The 23,995-nt window shown below is 43.1% G+C and overlaps 1 protein-coding gene across 10 annotated transcripts in view; it reads left to right on the forward strand.

Moving 5' to 3' along the window:
• PKP4 (plakophilin 4) overlaps positions 1 to 23,995 on the forward strand; it is a 238,065-nt gene that overhangs the window by 209,385 nt on the left and 4,685 nt on the right. For all 10 annotated transcript variants that reach the window (XM_042994487.1, XM_042994481.1, XM_042994489.1 and 7 more), the window contains 8 exons: positions 5,053 to 5,236; positions 8,346 to 8,463; positions 9,869 to 10,060; positions 10,254 to 10,427; positions 13,438 to 13,588; positions 16,939 to 17,134; positions 21,134 to 21,218; positions 21,343 to 21,460. In XM_042994487.1, the coding sequence (XP_042850421.1) occupies positions 5,053 to 5,236; positions 8,346 to 8,463; positions 9,869 to 10,060; positions 10,254 to 10,427; positions 13,438 to 13,588; positions 16,939 to 17,134; positions 21,134 to 21,218; positions 21,343 to 21,460 (1,218 nt within the window). The remainder of the gene's footprint in view (positions 1 to 5,052; positions 5,237 to 8,345; positions 8,464 to 9,868; positions 10,061 to 10,253; positions 10,428 to 13,437; positions 13,589 to 16,938; positions 17,135 to 21,133; positions 21,219 to 21,342; positions 21,461 to 23,995) is intronic.

A 23,995-nucleotide genomic window follows, 5' to 3' on the forward strand; every position in this document is an offset into this window, starting at 1 on the left:
TAATCAGTAAAATCAGATTATCAGTTGGTTGTTTGAATAGCTATAAAGCTAGTTTTAAGTGTGAGCTCTTTCAAAATTCTGCAGCATAGGATTTATGGGAAATAATATTTTAATTACTTTATTCATTCTTTGTGGGGAAAATGAACTTTCATCTCTCATGGCAGTATTTCCTTGCAATTATTGGTTACTCATAATTGTGTGTGCTTTTTCCTGTGGTAGAGAATAAGCAGCTTTTTCTACAACAGTATGCATGAAATTCTCTAATATTTTCTAAATTAGTTTGTATGTGTATATTCTTAGTTCTCACAACAAATAGCTAATTGCTTTAAATTAATAAAAAACTCAAGTTTCCTAAACCAAATTATAGTTTATTTTTAACTTTCCCTTTAGAAACCAGGAGTATGCTGCTAAATTTTTTTGAAGCAAATTTCTCATTAGGACCTCAGGAGTTGGAGGTTTATTATGTTAATGGAGAATGCTAATCCTATAGCTCTCTCTTTTCTCAACAGTCTTGCTACATCTGGGAGTTGGTGTATTTTCTATTCATTACTTACTGCTCTAGCAGCATTCTGCCTGACCCATTAAATGAAGCCTTAGACAGACTAAGTGGGGAGAACATTGTTTTATTACTACTTTAGTGAGGTGGAGTACACAGATATTATTAGCTGGTCTCAAGAATGGTGCTTTTTACTTTGATTGGATAAGCCAAATTAATCATTCCATAGCTAAGGCTTTTAAGTGTAATTGAACCTTCTTCATCCAATATTGGTTGATTGGAACTGATTGTTTAGTTTTTCCATAACCTTACTTTTGAAATTGAAGGTGGGGAAGAAAAAAATCCCTGTCTTGAGACTTGCTTTGATATTCAAAGTGGCTAGTTTAAATCCACACCCAGTGCTGTAGCTCTTTGTGTTACCTGGAGAGGTGCAAGATTAGAGGGATAATGTAATTCAGTGCAGGATGATAAAGCTGCCTTGGTGTGGGTTCTCTGAAGGCCACAAACTTAGGAAAAATAGAATCTTTCCTTTTTTCTGGTCAAGAATAATTTTGGACATTTTTTGAGGTTCGAGAAAGCCTGTAGTAGACTGGTTTTATGATGAGTAAGTCATCTCAGTTAACCAAAAGATAGCCTTGTCACCTGGTCTACAGAAGGGTTACATACTTTTAAACACTTTAACATTTTATAATTGGGCAACACTGAGCTTTTCTATTTTGCAGTTTTGAGGGGTTGGGATTCTGGCACGTTAATTTAACTCTTCTGTTTCTAGAGGTATAACAGAAATGGGATTCTCCCATCCTCAGAGCTAAGATGGTTTCAACAGCCATCTCTTTTGGTTTTCATATGAAAGGCAAACAAAACTACGCTAGCAAATTCCCTTACAGGTACAAAACATTGTTCTGACCCTCTCCCCATAGTTATAAACCTTAAAGACACTCCTGAATACTCAGCTTAAGAGAAGGCATGAAAGGGAGGTAATTGTGAACTAAGTCTGACAGACAGGAAATAAAAGGGAAATCCAAAAATAAATACATGCTATTAAACTGGATCCATTAACAACTATTTTTGAGCACCCATTATGTGCCCTGCTTATGTGTAACAAGACATGTAAAAGAATGGATGATGGTAGAGTATTTGTTCCTCTTGTATTTGCCTGATGAAATTAAAATTAAATTTAGAAATACAAATACTCATCCTTTAAAAAAATCAACATGTAGAATTTCAGTCCTACAAAATAATTAAATGGGAATTTAATTCATTTTGTGCAGCTTGACTCTTTCAGTTACTATATGTAAAGCACACAATGCCTGGCACAGAGTAAAATCACAGTAAATGGTCATGTTACTATTGTTTGTATTGACCTATGCACATTTATGCTGTTCAATCCCATGTAGATAAGGGCTAGTAGTAAACTGTAGAATGACATATAACTCCACTGATCATTCTAAATGCCTGATAAAAGAAAGAGCAGGACAAAATTCTACCTGCACAGAAAATCAAGGAAATCCATAAATCTAGGAAATAGCCTCTTAACAGAAGTGGGTCTTAGCAGGAGCCAGAAGTGGAGGCAGGAACCATGAAAAACAAGATTTGCTGCTAGTGATCAGAGAAATTCTAGGCATCAACTCCTAGATCCATCATGCTAAAGAACCACCCCTCTTAGTCATGTTTTCACATGTGAGTCTGTGACTCACACTGTTTCGTTTTCTGTAGTTATATATGTAATTTTATACCTATAGCCTATAATGTAACGAGCTTTCCTTTCCATAAGCCTTGCCTTACAGTTAACTTTATTAGAATACATGTATTCCGTGAAGTACAACATAGCGTATTAGAAGATGCCACTCTCCCCCATGGTTGAATTCTGTGGAGTGAGGAATTTGAAAACATGTTATAAAATTGTCAGGGGAGGTTAGGAAATGACCCTTCCCACCCAACAGTATCTGGGCCGTATGCTGCCCTGCGGCTGGCTCACGCCCCAGCAGACCCCGGCAGTATCCTGGGTGGAGTATGGTTGTCCTCATTAGCAGGAAATGTTAAAGCCCCATTCGTGGCAGCCTTTATCGCCCACCCTTCTATGCTTCAACCCTCTCTTTCTTCCATCTTGTCTCCCTTCTGCTATCTCCAAGGACTCATTTTTACTTGTTAGTTCCCAGGTCCCACCCGTGGTCATCAGTCCTCTGATACCTTTCCCCTCAAACAGTGCTTTTCAAATGTCTTTTAGACATGAACCCCTTTTTTCAAACAGAAACACACAGTGCAGCCCAATATTGAGGACAGATAAATATGGAGCCACTCTGGGTGAATCAGGGTGGGGATCTGGCAGCCCGCTGCCAATTCTCCCCCCACACCTCACATGGCTGCCCCTGAGACAGTCCAGTGAAACCTCCAGAAAGCAGGTAACACAACCTCCCTAAGATTAAAACATCCCTGGATTAAAGCCATTTTATATAGAAACATGGCCAGTTTTATCAGAATCCATGGAGAAATAACTCTGCCTAATGAATTTAAGTTCATTTCATAAGCACCCATATGCACATGTGCACATAAGCACCCATATGCACAATATGTCTATCGTGTGTCATGTATTATATAAGCAAAGGCCTGTAATGGTGGACACAACAAGCTTTCAGAGACAAAGCAATGTCTTTATTTTCCTGATTCCAAACTGTCTAAATTCCCCTCCCATTTGGGGCCTAACTAGATGAACCACTGCTGAGCCTGAAGTCCTTTGCTAATGGTGAGCCATCCCACCCCAAAGAGTAAGCAGAGAAAGGGTAAAAGTCCTTGGGGGACAAAGGAAACCCATCCAGCCAGGTCCAGAAGTCAAAGCCAAGTGAAAGAGGAAAGGAACCAGGCACAGGGCAGAGCAGACGGCTTTCCCAGCCAGAGCCCAAGCATCAGCCTCCATTACTAACCATTCCCTCAACAGTGTGGGTAGCTCAGGACAGACCTGCAGGGAAGGGGTGGTCCTCTCTCGGCTTAGAGTCAGAATATCCGTTTACTATCTTCACTCCAAGCCCTTTGTGTGTACTTCTCCATCTTCTAAAAGGAAAAGGTCCTGTCAGCACTGTCACACCTCCCTCTTTTATAAAGGTCCCCACCATTTCTCCAGGCCCTGAGAAGGCTGAGCAGACAATCTGTGGTTACCATGCACTGGAGGCAGCGGTTCTCCCAACACCCTTGATCAGTCATGTTCACAAGCCTGACACGCTCCCATGGAAATGGGCAGATTTTGCCAATCCCTTCCCCTTCACAGGGCCTGAAGCAATTTTTTTTTTTTTTTTTTTTTGGTCGATAATTCTAAAAGCACTGTTGTATGGGCTTTTGAGCATCTTGTCAACGATGCATCAGGAGTGCAGGGCTCTGAGGGATGTCAGGACCTCAGTGCCAGCTGCCCCACCTCCCCTCTACCTACATTTCTCTGACTTAGGAAAATGCACTGATGTGAAAGGGTCATAGAGTAGGTATAATCTTGAATTTGCTCTGATATCTTATAGAATAATTATTAGAAAATATATGTACTGTAACAATAACCCACCTCATAGTTGATACAGAAATAAAGACACTCTAATAGGCTCACAATTTAAATAATACTCTCATAAGCTGCATTTAAGTCTGTTGTTCAGTCCTGATATGAATTATAGTAGGAGTGACGTAATGTAGTGTCAGTCTCGCCTAGATCCAAAAAAGGAATGGCAGTAACTTGCACATGGCAGTAAAACTCTTAACATGGAAATAAAAATGTTTAAACCTTATCTGATTGTGGAGGTGAAACAGATGTAACCGCTCTCTATATATGTTACTGCAAGCATATTTAAACTTGAGCTTCGGGGCACCTGGGTGGCTCAGTCAGTTGGGCGTCAGACTTTGGCTCAGGTCATGATCTTGCAGCTCATGAGTTTGAGCCCCGTGTCAGGCTCTGTGCCGACAGCTCAGAGCCTGGAGCCTGCTTCGGATTCTGTGTCTCCCTCTCTCTGCTCCTCCCCCACTCTCACTCTCTCTCCCAAAAATAAAATAAAAACAAAACAAAAAAAAAGAATTAAAAAAAAAGCTTGAGCTTCCCAGTAGGAAGAGGAAGCATGATGTAGAGAAACATGTCAGTCTTTTGAGAAAGAATTTTTTTCCATGTACCAAAGTCTAAAAATGGTTTTGCCACACAGAGCATTGAATGTAAGGGATGATGCAGTGAATGACAGCTTTACGACACCCACAGATGTGTTATGTTTGTATGTTTGTGCCCCTTGATTGGATTGTGCCCCTCCACACAAAGAGTAGCTCTAATTTACCCTGCAGAAGCCACAGTCATCTTGTCTGATAAATACGTCGGCTCTAAAACTTAAGAGATGGACTGCTACGGCTTTGTGATGGGCTGCCAGGAGCTCACATATGTTCACTCAGCAGTTAGTAGAGGTCCACCCCTGCCTGATTGCAAATTCAGGCCATAGATTAGATTTGGAACAGAACGAGTTCACATCTGATGTTTATTTGTTTATTCCTAAACCTGCAGGATCTCTAATTGATAATTGGATTTTTTAAATCTCATTTTTAAGGAGTTCTTTGGAATTTATCTTCATGTGATGCTGTAAAGATGACAATCATTCGAGATGCTCTCTCGACCTTAACAAACACTGTGATCGTTCCACATTCTGGATGGAATAACTCTTCTTTTGATGATGATCATAAAATTAAATTTCAGACGTCACTCGTTCTGCGTAATACGACAGGTTGCCTGAGGTAAGTTCTTTATTTCTTCTTTCCAATTCTTTGATTAAAGAGCATGTGTTATGGTTAAATTGATTTTAAGAGGATTTACTTCATTTTATTAACGTTTACCATGTAGGTAAATGACCACTGGACTCTTCTCCTGTGAGTTAAACACCATGAGCACAGACTAGCGGCCTGAAAGACATTATCTGATAAATGACCCTTCTGTGGATTAGTAAAAAGGGCCCTTTCAGTCCGGAATTACTGCCAAAATTCCTGTGTTTTCCACTTTAACAGCATTTTTCTGGTTATCACATCCTGACTGCTAATGTGTTTACAGCCTGGTTTTTGTTTAAATTCAAAATGTGATGGTTAAAACCTTTCTGCTTTTAAAAGGTGCAAAAGGTGTGTGGTTTAAATAATCATTGGGTTTGAGTTTTATAAATAAATGAAAATGAGCCCAAATACTATTTTAAGTCATTATCTTTAGCATGTGAAATTCATAAAGGCCGCTTTATGGACAGTAGTGCTTATTATTTGCCATTAACACTCATCAGCTCAGTTTCTACCCAGTGTCCCAGGCTTACAGTGCTCTGGGAAGTTGAAGCAGGAGCCTTGGGCAGAGTGGCTTCCTGCCCCACTCTGAGCTTCAGCTTCCTCATCTTTAGAATAGGGAAAATAACACCATCTCACACTTGTGAAGAATCAGCTCCATATAAAGTGCTTAGTGAAGTATCTGACACATAGCGCTAACATTTAAACCATGCATCCAATGTAAGGCTATAACAGAGCTTGAAAGATGGAGAGGGAGCCTAGACTGCTGCTCTGAAGCCTTCCACTGTTGTGACAAGTGACTGTCAACCCCCTTGCTGTGGGTGGATGACAAGAGTCAGGATCCTGGGAAGCAGGCTAGCTCCCTAAATCAGACGTGTGCATCAGACGGCAGTTTGTATCCCCTACTGATGATCTGTGGAAGGAGCACCTCATGCTCTCCCTGCCCCTGCATCTGCGGAGAATGTGATCACTCCTCAGCCAGCCTGCCGGGCTTCCCAGAGGCAGGACATACCAGTCAGGTCCCTCAGGTTCAGGACTATAAACATTTGGTGCATGCCCTCTCTGTGAAATGAGTGATGAATAAGACAGACAGGACCCTGCTCAACAGAACCACATTCTATTGAGGAAAACAATCAAGAAAATAACAGTGAATGCCATGGTAATGTAGGATTTATTGGGAGATGATTCTGATGGTCGAGTGGCCCCTCATAGGAGGTGAAATTAAAGCCTACATTGAAATACCACCAGGAGCTGCTCATCTGAGAGTGGAGTGGGGTCCGGACACATATTTTAAGTGAAGAGAACAAGTAGTATGAAGGCTCTGGGGCAAGAATGGGCTTACGGCTGGAGCTTAATGGGCAAGACACAGAGTAGTACCATAGATTATGCAGGATTTTTGAAGTCAGAGGAAGGACTTTGTACTTCATTCCAAGTGCCTTGGGAAACTGACAGAGGGCTTTAATCATGGGAGTGATGGGACTGGATCCTGGCTTCAGCATGAAGACTAAACAAGGGCAACAGTAGAGACTGGAGGCCAAGGCTATTGCAGAGATCCAGGCAGATGATGACAGTGGCCTACACCAGGTGCTGGAGAGAGGTAGGAGATAGGGGGTATTTTTCTGGAGAGAGAGCTGACAGAATTTGCTAATGGATTGAATAGAGGGGTGGGGAAAGGGAGGAGATAAGGATAATACCTCAATCTTTGGCTGGATAAATTGGCAACACAGGGAGAAGAAAGGGTAGAGAGGTGAGCAGTTGAGAGCTTTGGCCATGTCCATTTTGAGTTGTCTGTTTAGCTATCCACGTGGTAATATCAGGAAAGCAGTTGGATAAAGGAGCCCAGAGTTTTAAAGAGGGGTCAGCCTAACGATAGACATTTGGGAGTCATGCATGGATCCACAGGTTGTATTAAAGCCAAGGGGCAGAGGGAGACCACCCATGAGAATGGAAAGAGATCAAGAAGGGACCAAAGTAGTCCTGGGCACTCCAGGGGGTCCCCCTGGCTGAAAAGACTAAGAAGGAAAGGCAGCAAGATGGGAGGAAAACCAAAGAAGTGAAAGGTCCCAGGGGCTTATAAAGGAATAGAAGATGGCAGCTGTTAAGTGCTACTGAGAAGTGACACAAGATAAGAACAGAGTAGGGACCACAGATGACATTGTCTCTCTGGCCCCAGAAAAACAAAGATGAAAAGAAAAATCATTCCAGACCCCCTTAGCTAGCCTAAGTTTTTGCAAATTCTTAGCATATCCTAGAACCTTTGCTAATACCACATAAAACAAGATAGATCCTTAATATATGGTATCAATTCATGAAGGCAAACTGGTATCAAAATTTTCAATATGGATTGCCCGGCTGGCTCAGTCGGTAGAGCATGCAACTCTTGGTCTTGGGGTTGTGAGTTCAAGCCCCACGTTGGGTGTAGAGATTATTTGAAAAAATAAAATCTTTAAAAAAAAGTTTCGATATGGATGAGACCTAAAGCAATTTTCAGGGTTTTTTATATTTGAAAAGATGAGAAAAAGTGTAGCATAAGCAAATGTCCATATTTAACTTGAATATCTATACAACAAGTGACCTTTCTTCTGTTCGTTCATTGAGGAAGCATTTATGACCACCTACTACATGCAAAACATTATAATAGGTACAGGAGCCTGCCATATCTGGTGGCCCAACAAGGGAAGCAAAGCATGTCTAGAAATAACAACCATAGCTGACATACCAGGCACTTTAATAATTGCTTTATATGGAGCATCTCTTCCTCACACAACCCTATGAGGTGATCAATATTCTCCCCTTTTTACATATGAGGAAACTGAGGAGGATAGCCCCCAAAACAACTTTTTAGGAGGTTAGAAAGTAGGGTGTCACCAGAGGGATACAGAATTCAGATGCCCCTGCTCCTTTCTATTTGGGTTGACAACAGGGAGCTAGTTATTGTGAGTTCTCGCGATGTTAAAATGCCTCCTCACACGGCATCTGCACGGTTGCTGCCTGTCATCGGTTCTCTCTGATGTTAAGATAAGGCTCCGTGGCTAAGGAGTAAGCTGTTCATCTCAGCAGCTCGCACGTGTCTCTGCCCCTTCAGGAACCTCAGCTCTGCAGGGGAGGAAGCGAGGAAGCAAATGCGCTCCTGTGAGGGGCTGGTGGACTCGCTCCTGTATGTGATCCACACATGTGTGAACACATCCGATTACGACAGCAAGGTCAGTGCCGGCCTGCCATGCGAGGGGTATGGTGGCAGATGATGACAGCTGCCTGATGCTGCTCCTTGCATGCCATTGATTCTTTCTGGGATTCTTGAGCCTTTCCTCCTCATTAGGCTACACTCCAGATTAAGGGGATTAATTTAAAAATTACAAATTAACAGGGACATGACAACTTAAGAAAATAGCCTTAGAACCATGAAAACTGAGTGACTCCGTGTGGCCAAGGACTTAGTGTGGGGTGGCAGGGTCCTAACTTTCTTTGTGGTTCTTCTGGGCTAATTGTCACGGTGACTGCCCGTGCTGCTGTTGCCTCCAGTCCTGTGTCCCCTGTGCCTAGAATCAGACCCATCTGTATTTGAGTATTACTGAATAAACGTTCCTGGTTGAGGCATTATAACCCACCAACCTCTCTGCCCTTCTTGCCCCAGTGCAGGCCACAGCCCACACCCCACAGCCCACACCCACGTGGATACCCTTCTCTACATCCCCAGTCTGGCCCTTTCAACCCTCCCTCTGTTGCCTTGCTGGTTAGCCTGTTCCCAGTAGGAGCCCCTTCTGTTCCCCTCCAGTTTTCCCCATCCTTTCCCCAGGAACAGGAGCTGAGGAAGGTGGGGGCAAGAAACAGAAAGGAGGGACTAAAAGTGTCAGGAGTTCCAAGTGGGCGAGCTATGGGCTAGATAAGGAGAGGCCATAAATAGGCCTGTGTCATAGACGTGGGTCTGAGAGAAGAGAATGACGAGTGGTAGGCTCAGGGAGAAGGTGGGGGAAAAACTCAAAGTGATGGCCAGGTTTTTATTTGAACCTCGTTGATCAAAAGATGTGCAGATGAAATGGAGAGGAATGAAGTGACAGTTGGCCTCCCAACAAGAGGTGTGATACAGATTTTAAGAAGCAAAAGACCATGTACAGAAGGCAGATGTCAACAGAGAGCTGATGGAACTTTCCTCAGAGGGAGGGCAGAGGGAGATGGATGGAAGGGCCGAAGATGGGACTTGGGGGGAGGGGCTTCCCCAGAGAGGGGGTTGCTCGCACCTCTTGCCATGGCAAGGATTCCTAGTGGCGAAAAGGAGTGACGTTGTGGCAACTTGGGTACACCCCTGCCAGTGCAGCCGCACTGAAGCAGGAACACTGGACATTTTCTCCTCCAGAGCCCTGCACATTTTCATCAGATGCAGCATTGCGATCGGGGCCACAGATGTACCGAGGATAGCCCTGCACTGTCATTTGGGTATCCCACAGAAATTCTGGAACTGTAATTCTTTCCTTAGATTGTTTCAGGTTCCCTTAAGTAAAAAAGGAGCTCATATTCTACATTTATTTATGACCACTGCAGCTCAGTACAGAAGCATTTTTGCAGTAATGTGCTACGATGGTTTTAATTATACGCCGTGTTGGTTTTCAGACTGTGGAAAACTGCGTGTGCACCCTGAGGAACCTGTCCTATCGGCTGGAACTGGAGGTCCCACAGGCCCGGCTACTGGGGCTGAGTGAGCTGGATGACTTACTAGGAAAAGAGTCTCCCAGCAAGGACTCGGAGCCAAGCTGCTGGGGGAAGAAAAAGAAAAAGAAAAAGAGAACGCCACAGGAGGATCAAGTTAGCATTTTATTTGACATGAAACTCTAAGGTTTCATTTTTCTAGGAGTAAGAAATCACATATTTGGCAAGAAAAAAAAAATTTCTCATACAGTTTTTCTACCTAACTATAGCTGAATCCAGCAGAGAGGAATATTTTCAGGAATGTTGTGTTCATTTTGTTTCCATTTCACGTGTGCTCTTTGTCTTTCAGTGGGATGGAGTTGGTCCTATCCCAGGACTGTCTAAGTCCCCCAAAGGGGTTGAGATGCTATGGCATCCATCAGTGGTAAAACCATATTTGACTCTTCTGGCAGAAAGTTCCAACCCAGCCACCTTGGAAGGCTCTGCCGGATCTCTCCAGAACCTCTCTGCTGGAAATTGGAAGGTATGATGTCTTCCAGTTATCTACAATTCTTTCCATCTGTGCAGCCAGATCAATAATGATGGTGAAAAGGAGACAGTTGTTTGGAGTTTGGGAAAGGGTGGGAGCACAAAAAGGAGGGAGATAGCAAGTGGTTCTGGAGATCCAAAGATGAATGTGACACGGCCCTCCCTGTACAAGCTGAAGACTAGCAAGAAAAATGTACAGATAGAGTCAGTACAGCATAGCCTTCACAGGATATGTGTACTGTGGCGTCTTGAAAAAGGACATCTAACCCAGCCTGGCAGGTGACAAAAAGGCCAAGAGGGAACCCAGGAGATGGGGAAGGTTTCCTAGAGGGATGGTGCTACCCAGATGGACTCTTAATGAGCAGAATTAAGCCAACAGAGTGCGAGGTTGGGTATATAGAGGGAGTGATCTAGAGAAAGGGACAAGAGAGGAAAGGACAGTGTGGCAGAGACTGCAGGATGGTTGCTGGGGCATCAAGGGCAGGGCAAGTGTGGCCTGGGTTAGACCCAGCCATCGCAGACAGGTCTGACGGCCAAGCTTCAGAAGCTGGGACGTGACCTGCAGACCACAAGGGCCACTAAAGGGGTTTAAGCAGACAGGTGACACAGCTGTGGATACTACTGGGTCCCTTCTGCCACGGTGCAGAAGATGAATTCAAAGAAGAGGAAAATAGAGGCTAGGATTCCGTGCTAGACATGTCAGGGGCCTGAATTAAGGCTGAGGTGGGAGGGAGAGGGGCCACCGTCCCTCTCTCAGATGCTTACAGACATATGGATGATGCACATTACCACATCCCTTTGAAGGTGTGTGACTTCTTTATGAAAATTGAGAGTGGTTTCCTACTGTTACTGTAAGCAGGGTCTCAAAACTTCTTAAACAACCTCTAGCAATTTCCCAGACAGTCCTTGTCTGAAATATTTTTAACCTCTAAAAATTTCCTGACAAGTATATTTTAGTAAAGTTATTCTAATGCTTGTTTTTGGCTACTTCTGCCACCACCACCTCCCCAAATGAGAAGCTTTTGGCCACTGTATTATCCATGAGAGTGAAAAGCACTGCTCAGGCTAGGTATGGTTTCTTACGTGCAGTCAGCTGCTATAATGAATGTACACAGATATTTACGGCCTAGTGCTAAGCCAATGTGGTTATTTTGTTGTTGTTCTTAAGTAGCTTAGCATCTAAGTGCTGGCTCTGGACCCAGACCCCTTGGTTTTGAATCCTGATCCTTCCTTATTAGCTAGGGGCCTTGGATCTTCTCTCCTCAGTTTCTTCATCTGTAAAATGGAGATAAGACCTACCTCATGAGGTGGCTATGAGCATTAAGAGAGATAATAAATGTGAAGGACCTAGGACTGTGTGTGGCACATAAGTATTGATAAATATTTATGTTGGTGACCCAGTGTTCACATCCAGCTTATTGTATGACAATAAATAAGATAATAATTGACATAGATGTGATTTGAGTTGTGTTGAATGGTCATTTAGTGAATGTAAGTTAGATGGCAAGCTCACTTAAAATATAAATACTGGGGTACCTGGGTGGCTCAGTCAGTTAAGCATCCGACTTCTGCTCAAGGTTCATGGTTCGAGCCCCACATCGGGCCCTGTGCTGACAGCTCAGAGCTTGGAGCCTGCTTTGTCCACATCTCTCTGCCCTCCCTTGCTTGTGCTCTTTCTCTCTCTCAAAAAATAAAAATAAATATAAAAAAAAAAAAAAATTTAAGATAATCCTAACCACAGATGCTATCAAGTCAGAGGCTAAATTGGGAGTGGTGGTGCCCCAGAAGGGAAGCACTCTGGGCTGGGCTGAGCCAAGTGGTCTCCACATGAGCCGGGTGTTGGCTCTGTTCTTGCAGGTTTCAGAGAGAAGTTGAGAATGCTGCCTTGAGTGCTTTATAGCAAATCAAGTATTCCATTTCCTTTCCCCCTCCCCCATAGATTTCATCTGATTTAGAAAAATAGGAGTATTCGTTTCATATGAAGAATGTTAATAGGGTCTTTGGAATGAGTCTTTTCCTCTTACTTGTATTATTTAAGTAATCTGTTGGCATTCAAGAAACTGAGTGGTCAATCATATATTTTAATGTTCAAAATAATACAAAGGGCTGGCAGATCTTTATCCTTATGTCTTGACCACAGCAGGAAAGTATTAGATGTTTCATGAGCAACATTTTTCAACTTTCCTAAATTTTGAAAAACAATTTGCATTGGTAAAAAATGTCAATAAAAGCTCAAAACAAGATTAAAGACCCAATTTTCAAATGCTACTTTTTTTTTTTTTTAGTTATTTCTCTGATGACTTAGCTAGCATTCATTTCCAATTCAAATGGTACACATGCTGAACAAACTTGCCTCATAGTCACAAAAGAATTTCTTGACTATGAATTAAAAAAAGCAGCTAACTAATCTTGAATAAGAAAGCATCCTGCACACAAATATACTTACTTTTTCACCAGTGTGTGTGAATTATGATGCTCAGTGTTTCTGGAGAATTCCTTTTCTTCTGAGGCAAGGGCTTTTTTTCAGTCAATCTCTTTGAAAGGTTACTGAACTCTAAATATTGTTGCAGAGAATATAGGAAAAGAATGACTTGATGGAGACAGGTTCTCCTGTAATGTGCAGTGATCAGTTACTGCCATCCTATTTATAGCCTCTGGACCTGGCATGGAGCCAATTGCCAAGAAGACCCAAGATCCGTCCTTAATCATATTTATGTATCTGAGGTAGAAAGCAATCACTGCCTTCTCTTTTCTGCACAAAAATATCTGGCAGATGGTGGCTTGAGATTTTTAGGCTTTAGAATTTCTTTTTTAAATCAGTCATCCTCGCCTATCTTTATCCCCAACTATGGTTTTTTCTTTACTGACACCACAGATTTATTCTCCAATTGGAAAGAAAACATTTAATCTATTAGTTTATCTTTTGGAAACCTCTTTTTTAGGTGATAGTAACATCTGAGTTGAACTCTATTTTATATTATTTATTGGCCTATTTTACTCACTAGTTTGCAGCGTATATCCGGGCAGCCGTCCGCAAAGAAAAAGGGCTCCCCATCCTTGTAGAACTTCTGAGAATGGATAATGACAGAGTTGTTTCTTCTGTGGCAACTGCCTTGAGGAATATGGCACTAGATGTTCGCAACAAGGAGCTCATAGGTATGTTCTGGTGATAAGGTAAGCTACAAAAACAGAGTAACGTTTATAAGACTCTTCTTTTGATTTATATAAAAGATGACATTTTATATCATCAGCAACTGAATTCTACTTTGTGGCTTCTTGGCATATTTGGGTACCCTTTGTGGTGTCTATCTTTTGTGACCATCCCTTTTCATCAAGAGCCAAGCTCATTAATTAAACATTGATCAGGGAAGGTACATTTTCAAGAAAGGTTCATTTCCTGAGCCACAAAATAAGTTAATTCTCCGTTTCTGATATTTGAGACTGGTATCTGCTAACCAACTACCATGTTCTAAGTAAAAAAAGAAATGACATAAATGGTTTATAGCTTCTCCCTCTCAGATCTGTGTTAAGTGCTCACCCTGAGGCAGAACCACTGTCCCATGGCCATTTACACCCAAGGGTGGCATCAGGACTAGGGTAAGGCAAGTCAGGCACACTGGGTACAAAATGGCAGGAAGCATCCACCCTCAGGGCTGTAGGGTTGGCACTTGCATGAACCTGACACTGAGCCGCTCTTCAAGTTTGACACACTCACCAACTTAGCTTGCTTGTCTCCAAGGGCATTGCCACACTCAAGCCGACTGTGGGGTAAAGGAAAGATCAGAGACTCTCCAGTTGACCTCAGTTACCCCCTGGATCTGCTGCTCACTGGCTATGTACCCTGGGGTGTGCTGTGGTGAGCCCACCCTGCCTCAATTCTTTCATCTAAATTTGAAAACTTCCTTGACCCCATGTCTGAAAGGGAGCCGACCACCCTGCTGTCCTCGCTGCAGGTTTGCTGTGCAAATCAGAGAATGAAGCAGCCCTTTATAAACCAGCAAGCTCCACACCAGCCCCACAGCTGACGACAGGCCAGGAGAGAGGGAGGGGAGATTTGATAGGATTTCATGTGGATTAGTGAATAGGTACTGAACTCATTAAAATATGCCTGCCCTGAGATGGGGGGTGTGGGTGGGGGAACACAAAGATGGAGGGAGGGAGACAAAGAACAAGGGCAATAATATTTACCTTAAAGTGTTGCCTTGAGGATTCACTGTGGCAGCTTACAGGAAAGCCACCACACAGTGCCTGGCAATATTGCTATTTTAAATTATCACCCAGGTTAACCTGCTCTTAACACACCATTCCTTTGAGCCAAACTGTCCCCTGATGAGTGAAAAGGAGCTTCCTCCACACCCTGTTCATACAGTCCCGCTGGTGCCTGATGCCAGTATGCATTATAACTCTTAGTTCCCATACTTCTTAAGAGAAATCCTTCAGGTCCCTAAAGAGATTTTTTTTTTTAAGTTATTTTTACATCCATACTGTTTGAATTTCTTAGAAGAAGCTCATACAGTTTGGGAGTTTCTAATGCTAAAAATTAAAGGCCTGACAACATAGGATTGTGGCCTGTCACTCTACAGCTGGGGAGGGGACACAGGAGTGCAGAGGTGCAGGGCCACTGAGGGCCAAGACCTCTGGGAAGGGGGACCGTGTTTGCCAAGCCCTGCCCTTCTTTCAGAGCATCTCTGTGTTTTCTGTGAATGTCTTGACTCCCTTTTAAACTTTCAAGAGCATTTTCTCTCTCTACCTGTGAGCCTTTTTTTTACCTAACTGGAGCACTCTTGAATGGTTTCATGAATCACTTTCTTATTTCTTTCTCTATAAAGATCCTTTCCTGAGGTCTGAGCCCCTCCCAGATTCAATATTCGACTCTAATTTATTCAGTACTTCTGTTTCTGAGAACCATCCCCTTCTTCCTTCACTCTGTGCTCACGTCCATCACCAGCACTAGCAATGGACTTTCTCTGTAGAGCCATTTTTCACAAGGAAACCAAGTTTTGTCACTCTATGAAAGTTACTGCATACTCCACTGAATCGAACCAGCCCAGCTGTCTAGAGCTGCAGGCTCCAAGGGGACCACCAGGCTCACTCACAGGCGGAGTGAGCTGCCTTATCCCAGTCTCCGGGGGCAATTTAAAGTTGTGCCTTAGCAAAATGACGAATTACATGTCATGGACGTTTTGGTTTTTCGTGAATATTCAAAATCACCAGCGCTAACTTCCATCTGTTCTAAAAACCACATTTATCTTCTGGCTTACAATGTCAATACTGTTTTCCCCCTATTCACAACAATGTTCACCGTGAGTAAGCCAGAGCCTTCCCTTTGAAATACAGTAAATTATGCAGCGTGTAGTCAGGGCCTAACTTCCACTGCTTACCATTGTATATAAATAGGTCTTTAATAAAAAACCCATTTTGTATCCACTCAATTATTAGCATAGAAAAAAAAAACTAAGAAAATATTTACTTGAGCTTTAGTTCATTTCTTTTGTTTGTCATGCAGTTATTCTAGTTTGTCAGTTGGTAATTGAAATTGAAAAAGCTAGAGATAATCTCTTTTGAGAGAGAAGTAAGGGAAACAGAGTATCCGTAAAGAAATGCTTGAATAGCTGGGGACTTCCCCAGCATTGTCCCATCAAGAACTCTGTTATATTGGGGCACCTAGGTGGCTCAGTCAATTAAGTATCTCTCAATTTCGGCTCAGGTCATTATCTCATAGAATTTGAGATCGAACCTCGAATTGGGCTCCACCCTAACAGCTCAGAGCCTACTTGGGATTGTCTCTCCTCTCTCTCTGTCCCTTCCCCTGCTCTCACATGCGTGCTCGTGCTCTCTCTCAAAATAAACAAATCTCTATTATGTTGCATCACTCCTATGAAATAATCAGCCATCATTTTAACGCCAAAGGTTACTTGTGTCCTTTAAAAGAAACTAACCTGTTATCACTGTTGAAGTCAGACCAACTGATATTTACCTTTCACTTGATAAAAATGTATAATTGTACCCAGCTCACATGTTAAGACCCTAAAAGATTTAATGAAAAGTATTGTTTGGCAGCCTTACTTAGTCCAATTTTAAAACTTATTCAAAGATCAGTTTTTAAAAGCATTAAGAGGAATTTAAGGTATTTTTGATGAATAGGAATTCAATTGAAAGTAAAATTTATTTTTATAATTTATTTTTCACTGTTAATGAAGATAGTTGAACTAAAGCAACTTGATTGGCATACCAAACTATATGCTGATTTACATTTTCTTCTAGTGGCTCACTGTAATGTTTTATAAACCAATTATTTCTCCAAGTGGTTTTGCCGTAAAGATTAACTTCCCCCCTACGTTTGTAATATTTGTCACTTCCTATTTTGCCACGTTTTTTTTTTTTCCTGTTATTGTCTTTTGAGGTTCTATTTTCAAGAGACAACACACTGTCAGGATCTTTCAACAGCAACAATAACAAAAACCTGTACCTTCTGAAAGCAGAATGAACTCCTTTGCATTTGGCAGGTAAATATGCCATGCGAGACCTGGTCAACCGGCTTCCCGGCGGCACCGGCCCCAGTGTGCTGTCTGATGAGACCATGGCGGCCATCTGCTGTGCTCTGCACGAGGTCACGAGCAAAAACATGGAGAATGCCAAAGCCCTGGCCGACTCAGGGGGGATAGAGAAGCTGGTGAACATAACCAAGGGCAGAGGAGACAGGCAAGTCTGGCGCAGGGAGGAGATGGGATTGTCCTATGATAAGGGCTTTTGTGGAGGATATTTCCTATTGGAAACAATTTATTTCTGCATATCATACACACTATTAATAAGCTAAACAGTCTCCACCAATTAAAACCTATTTTGTTGGGAGAGGTATTTGCAGTCCTGTGGCCCCTTTTTTTCTGGTTTTTACTTTGTTGTAACACCCCTACATCCATTTTTGTCTCTAAAGCCATGTTTGGTTGTGCTGACCCCAGGAAGAATCAGAAATGCTATGATGACGAAAATCTGGGGGCACCGTTTCCCTTTCACCTTTGACTCTGCTCCAGCCTCTGGGGCCTATTCTGCAAAAACATCTTATTGAATCCTCAGTTCTGGGACTGATGCCTCTGCCAGGTGCCTAAAAAGTATTAAAATCATTGCTCTGCGGCAGGGCCTGTTGTGTGGCCTCAGGATGTGCCCTGGGCTTGGATCATACATTCCCCTTTACTTCTGGGTGACACCTAATTGATGAAGCAGCAGAAGTAGGAATTAAAGAATTGGTGGCAAAAATAGAAGATTTTTTTTGTCACAGAGTTATAGCAGTGGACTATCAGTTTGCCTTAGTATCAGATCAAAGAATCCTTCAAGGAAGTGGGAAGTAGGACTGCTTGGAGCCTTTGCAACACACAGGACAGCAGCCACCTGATCCATAAAATGGCACCTCTCTCCCCACTTGCCACCCTGTCCCCTGCTCTGTTCTCCTTCACAGCACTGATTAACCCCTGATATGTTAACGTAGGGCTTTCTCTGCCGTCCGACTCCCCCAGTAGCAGGAACTTTGTCTTTTCTTCTACCCTGTACGTGGAGAACAACTTGACCCAGTTGTTGCTCAGTAAATATTTATTACTTGACTAAGTGACAGTGCTACAACTCACCTTATTTCTTGTCTAATCTTTTAGTTTATACTTTTGAAGGAATTTCTAAAATATGAGTAATGTCGCAAAGCATATTCTCATCCCCTAGAAGTCACACCTGTCAACATTAACCACATTAACCAATTTCCTTTCAGTCCTTTTTTCTTGCATATCTTTTTTATCTCGTTAGTAATAAATGCACACACACCTTTTTATTTCAAAAGAAATGAAATGTTACAGATAAAGCTAAGGGAACCAATAATCACTTTTTGTGCTCTTAAAATTTCATTAAAGGGCCTTCATTTGTGAAAGGCATAAGAAGCTGGAGAAATGCTGAACCAATGCCAAAACCTTTGTGTATTAAAAAAGAAAAATTCTCATCCAGTGTAATCTTTTTTTTCAAAACAAGAGACTCAAAGTTCTCGATCAACTCAAGTTTTCCTCTAAACACACATTTATTTTCCCTTAGGAGTCATTCACCAACAGCAGTGAGCACATCTCCCAACAACCCCTACCCCTGGGTACCTTACATGCAAGGGCAAGGTAGATGAGGTACCCGTGAGTAGGAAACACAGCCTGTCAGATGCAGATGGGGCAAACAATAAAAACAGGAAAGGTGATAAGGAGGAAGTGGAAGGGCTCTGAGACAGAAGAGTGCCTCACGCATGTGATGGGCAGCAGGAAGCCAATGGGAACAGAGCAAGTCAGGAGTGGTGCGGGAAGGTGTGGCGAACCAGTGCCAAAACCTTTGTATATTAAAAAAAAAGAAAATTCTGTAACCAGAAATACAGGACCCTGTGGGTCAGTGTAAGGACTTTGATTTACTCTGAGGAAAACCAAAAGCCACTGGAGATCATTCAGCAGAGGAGGGACACAATCTGGCTTCCCTTAAAGGGGTCATCATGGCTCAATGAACCTTCCCCTCTACCAAGTACAGATTAATGGTGGCAGCAGTTGTGGGGAAGTGGTTGATGCTGACATGGTTGAAAGAGTCAACAAAATTTGCTGAGGCATTAGATGAGCAGCAGGAGAGGAGGAAAATGTCAAGGATGACCCCAAGGTCTTTGGCAAAAAAGACCACAGGATGAAGTTGCACTTACTAACATGGGGAAGCCTACGGGAACAGGGTTTTTAGGGAAGACCAGGTGTTTGTTCTGGACATGTTACATTTAAGACCTTTATTAGACATCCATGTGAAATGTCTGGTCAACTGTAGAATATACCTGAGTTGAGTTCAGGATAGAGGTCCAAACTAGAAATAAAATTTGGAAGTCATTTGTGTATAAATGGGGTATTTAGAGAAGTGAAATGGGCTGAGATGAATAAAGAAAGAACTGTAAGTGGAAAGAAAAGAGGCTTAAGGGCTGATATAATTTTCCCCAAGGAAATGGGGAGCCAGCAAAAGAGCTGAAGAGTAGCCAGAGCATTCAGAAGAAAATCAGGAACGTGTGGTATCTTGGAAGCCAAGGAAGTGCTTCAAAGGTGAGCACGTGTCAAATGCTCTGCTTAACCAGATAGGACGACGACAGTTGAGACTTGTCCAGTTGAACGCTACTGATGTCACACGTTTAAGAGAAGATGAGAAATTAGAGGATAAGAATTAGAATTTTGAGGATACATCACTCTTCCAAGGAGGTGTGCTGCAAAGGTGAGCACAGAAGCTTCCTTGATTTTCTCAAGAGTTAGGTTTCTGCTGATAGAATTCATCTGCAGATATCTAGCCTAGCAGTTTGTATCAAGGTATATAGCTGGCACACTCCTGCTTGCTCGAGTGTTGCAGAGCAGTCCTTGGAGCCGGCGTGGGGTCTGTCTTTCCTGCCCCTCCCGGCCGCCTAGCACCTACAGGCGGGGAGATAAACACCAGCAGCAGTGTCAGGACCTGGCTGAGAATGGCATGGCTGTGAGGTGCGAAGGCCCTGTGAGGCCATCCGAGGTATCAGAAATTTCATCTCTGTTCACTTTTTGTTTTGAGATATCTCCTGCTCTGTGGTCCATTTTGAAAATGTACAATTTAGAACAGCTTTGAGTGGGTTTTTTTGACCTGGTTCTGCCCTTGACTCAAGAGAAACACTGAGGAGAGGTAGTCTTGAGTGGGAGGTGGGGGCGGAGTTAGATGCAGAAATGCCCCACCTCCAAGAACAGGGACAGCGCTATCCCTGAACATGACTATACTCCCTCCTCCCTGAAGCCCTCAGAATCATTACAACCCATATCCTGTTGTTTGGGGCAGAGAAAGTGCTTCCAGCCTGCCCACCTCACTACTTCTCCCCTTCCTAAGGGTTTCATTAGGAAGATAAGAGGAAATCAGATTTTAGATACTGTGGTACACATCTGAAGTCGAATTTTCGATGTTGAGATGAACTGTGAAGAGGTATCCCATTATCCTTACCGCTGACTCCCCAAGCGCTGATCCGCCCCTGACGTGGTGATCTGCAGGCCTGTGCTCAGGAAGGAGGCTGCACTTCCCTCTTCACTTATCACCGAAGCCACTGATTTAGCCCTCGAGGTGAAAAGCAGTGACTCATGGTGAGCAGTGCTTGAACAGAGCGCCAACATTCAGCAAACGTCTTCAGAGAGAACTTACAACTGACCGTATTTTCCAAACTGAACATTACAGCACATATGTATGTTTACCCAGAGGCATAAATAAGAAGGCAATGCTGGTGTTTATAGGAAGACCTAGTCATGGGGGAAACATTTAAAGTGGGAAGGTCCTCCAGTACTCAGGATGCTCGGTCATGGTCGAGTTAATCCCAAAGCCCCAGGGAAGTCAGCCCCATGGGAGATATGGGGGGAGCTAGGGGCTGACACCTGAAAGAGGCCTCCAGCTTAGAGGGTCATGGCTCATGCCAATCACAGCCTCTCACCACAGACTTGACTGGCTGAGAGTCTCACTTTGGTCCTAGCCACCTGGGCCCGCCCTGAACCTACCCAACTCCCAGGTACACCTGATTCCTCGGTCGTGTTTTCCAGCAGTGGCCCCTGTGCCCTCTGGTCCTTGGAGAGATGGCCTCTTGATCACTGGTTTGCAGCTTAAATCTCTGCAAATGGAGCCTGAGGATGTGCCTCCCACATTCATTAACATTACCTCGCTCTCTCCTAGATCATCTCTGAAGGTGGTGAAGGCAGCAGCCCAGGTCTTGAATACATTGTGGCAATATCGGGACCTCCGGAGCATTTATAAAAAGGTAACTTAACAAGAATAGCTTTGGCATAATTAGCATTCATCAGAGCACACATTCATAATCATTTATTGTAATGAAATGTCATTATTCATTTTGAGAGGTTTCTTTTTCTCTTTTAACTCCACAGGATGGGTGGAATCAGAACCATTTTATTACACCTGTGTCAACGTTAGAGCGAGACCGATTCAAATCACATCCTTCCTTGTCTACCACCAACCAACAGATGTCACCCATCATTCAGTCAGGTCAGTAGGCAAACTCCACTCCTTCGCGAGAACATTTGTGTGACAGATGTTATTTTCCAGCCAGAGAAGATTGAACATAGACAATTAAGCCTGTCACCTCCAAACACTTAGGAGGTGGATTTGCTTTTCAAGCGAAGAGCCTTCTTTGGGAATTACATGCCATTGTAAACAACAGACCCATTTCCCTCCTTCCATTTTAAAAGTTTATGCAAGTTTACCCACAAAAGATGGGCCCTCCATCCCATCTACTCCCCCATGATTCTGCTTCACTAGGTTTGTGAAGGGGTCTGGGAATCTGTGTTTGATAGGCTGGCCAGGTGATGTGGCTGTAGGAGTAGAGGAGCACACTTTGAGAACCACTGGATTATGCCTGAAAACAGCTGCCCTGCCTGCCCACTAGCTTCAAGTTTGGAATCTCCTCCAAAGTGATTTTTTAGTTTTCTTAGTGAAAACTCTTAGAAACAAGGTCCTCTAGACATGATCTTTACATCTGCATTCTGGGGAAGCCACAATCTCCTGCACCTTCCTTCTTCCCAGTTAAAACTCCATCCCCTGGCTGTATTCCAGACCCTACCCCCACCTGCCACCTGCCCCCACCCCTTATCCATGACTGATGGGAACAGGCTCTACAGGTGGGTTCACAGGAATTCCCTTTGATTTGTAAGTTGGGAATCTTGGCAACCACATGACCTACTTATTAGTGCCTAATTTTGTAGAAAGAACGTTCTGAGACTCAGGCTGTTTTTTATATACAAGGACAGAATATTACTACCAAGCACAGTTAGTCCTATAAATTTAATTCTTAGTTAAATGAAACAGGAAAAGTAGTATCTTTTTTTTATTTGGCTTTAAATCTCCCATTCTGACATATAAATATTATCTGTTGTATTCAACTGTGCTACTGCTGGCAGTCTTATTTGTCATGTGGACAAATGTGGCCAGAAAGACAAATATAGGACTGGTGGTTCTTACCACATAATTGGATAGCTCCACTTGTACTAAGAGTTTTTTAAAAGTGTCTGTGCCTACTGCGTCTGGTGTATATTTTTATCTTCGTTTTTAAATTATGAGTTGTTTTCTTCAAAGAGACTTAATGCTTGGTTTTTGACATCCTTGCTGAGCTTCCAGGTGTAGCCTGTGGCTGTCTTCTTGTATAAAAATGCTCCGAACTCTTTAGGGACTCTGGAATAGGGGTGTCAGGGGAAACAAGAGATTTGGCTGCTTAACCAAAGGCATATGTAGCACAGGCAAAAGGATAATTTCAGACAGATTAGGGCATAGTTACTAAACAATGAACTTATTTTGAGGGCCTCACATATATACACTGGACAGTGTTGATGAGCCCATCCACGTTCCTGAACGTAGCTTTTTGGATTCCGTTTGAGAGGAAGGATAGAATTCGCACTTGTTTGTCCAGTAATTCTAAGCGCTAATCCTCCACCTGTCAGCACTGATGTGGTCTCGACTTACTGGCACTTCTGACGCCTTTGCGCTAATGTAATTGTGGGAGGCGGGTGGGCATGATCTTTGTCCTGCTATCTTCTAGAAAGTAAGCAAGGTGAGTAGCACATAGACACAGCCCATGCATGCTCACCTCCCTTTAACACACAGCAGCCCTACGGCAGTGAAGTGACCTTTTAGGGAAAATATTTCAGTGTCCTGCCTCTGAAAGCATCAAGGTGTGCAAAAGCACTGGTGGCAAGGTTTGCAGGCTGCTGCTTGCAAGTGGATCAAGTGAATAAGTGACCACTTTTATTTATAATTAACTTTAGTGCAAGCAAGATGACTTTTTAATGAGGAAAAAAAATGCGTGAAGCTTTCCTTCTGTGCAGAAATGCTCAAAAGGAGAACTGTGGATGTATATGTTATTATTAAATATCTGGCTCAAGCTGGGATAAAAAATCGTCTGGGGTTTTGTGAGGCTGAACTTCTTAGCACTGTCAACTTCTTAAGGAGCCAGGCTTACTGAGTTTATAAAATTTCCCTGACAGCTCATCACCATAAAGAGACGTATAAATGTTATGGGCTGGGTACTCTTACTCAAACACATTCAGAGATGCAGATATTTTTGAAATAATTAAAAATCAAAATATGCCATAAAACATCGATTTACTAAAGAACTGCACATAAAGGATAATAGACGGCTGTTTTACAAGCAACCGAACCGAGATCATAAAATAGCAAATGTACCTCTCGCATGGCTAAGAAGTTACTCTCGCTCCGTTGTAAAGGCGCTGTAAAGGCACGTCGGAGTCCTTGAGGCCCATTACCGTGAAAGCTGCATGGTTTCTGCGCTGCGCCCCTAACTGGGCAGCCCGGGCTTCAGCTCTCCGGAAGCTCTGCTCTCGCCACGCCCACTGATCCTCGAAGCGGCGGGCTTGCAGGGCTTGCAGGTCGCACTGGCTGCTCTTCAACTCACAGTACCTCTGAAGGCTGATTTTTAGCATCAGCTGCGTGGCATTGCTAATTGCTGATTTGTATTTTTCCAGAGAGGATTTTGCAGAGACACTGACAGTCTGCTTTCTCTTTCTTCTC

This window comes from Panthera tigris, chromosome C1 (genome assembly GCF_018350195.1).
Source record: "Panthera tigris isolate Pti1 chromosome C1, P.tigris_Pti1_mat1.1, whole genome shotgun sequence".
Taxonomy (NCBI): domain Eukaryota; kingdom Metazoa; phylum Chordata; class Mammalia; order Carnivora; family Felidae; genus Panthera; species Panthera tigris.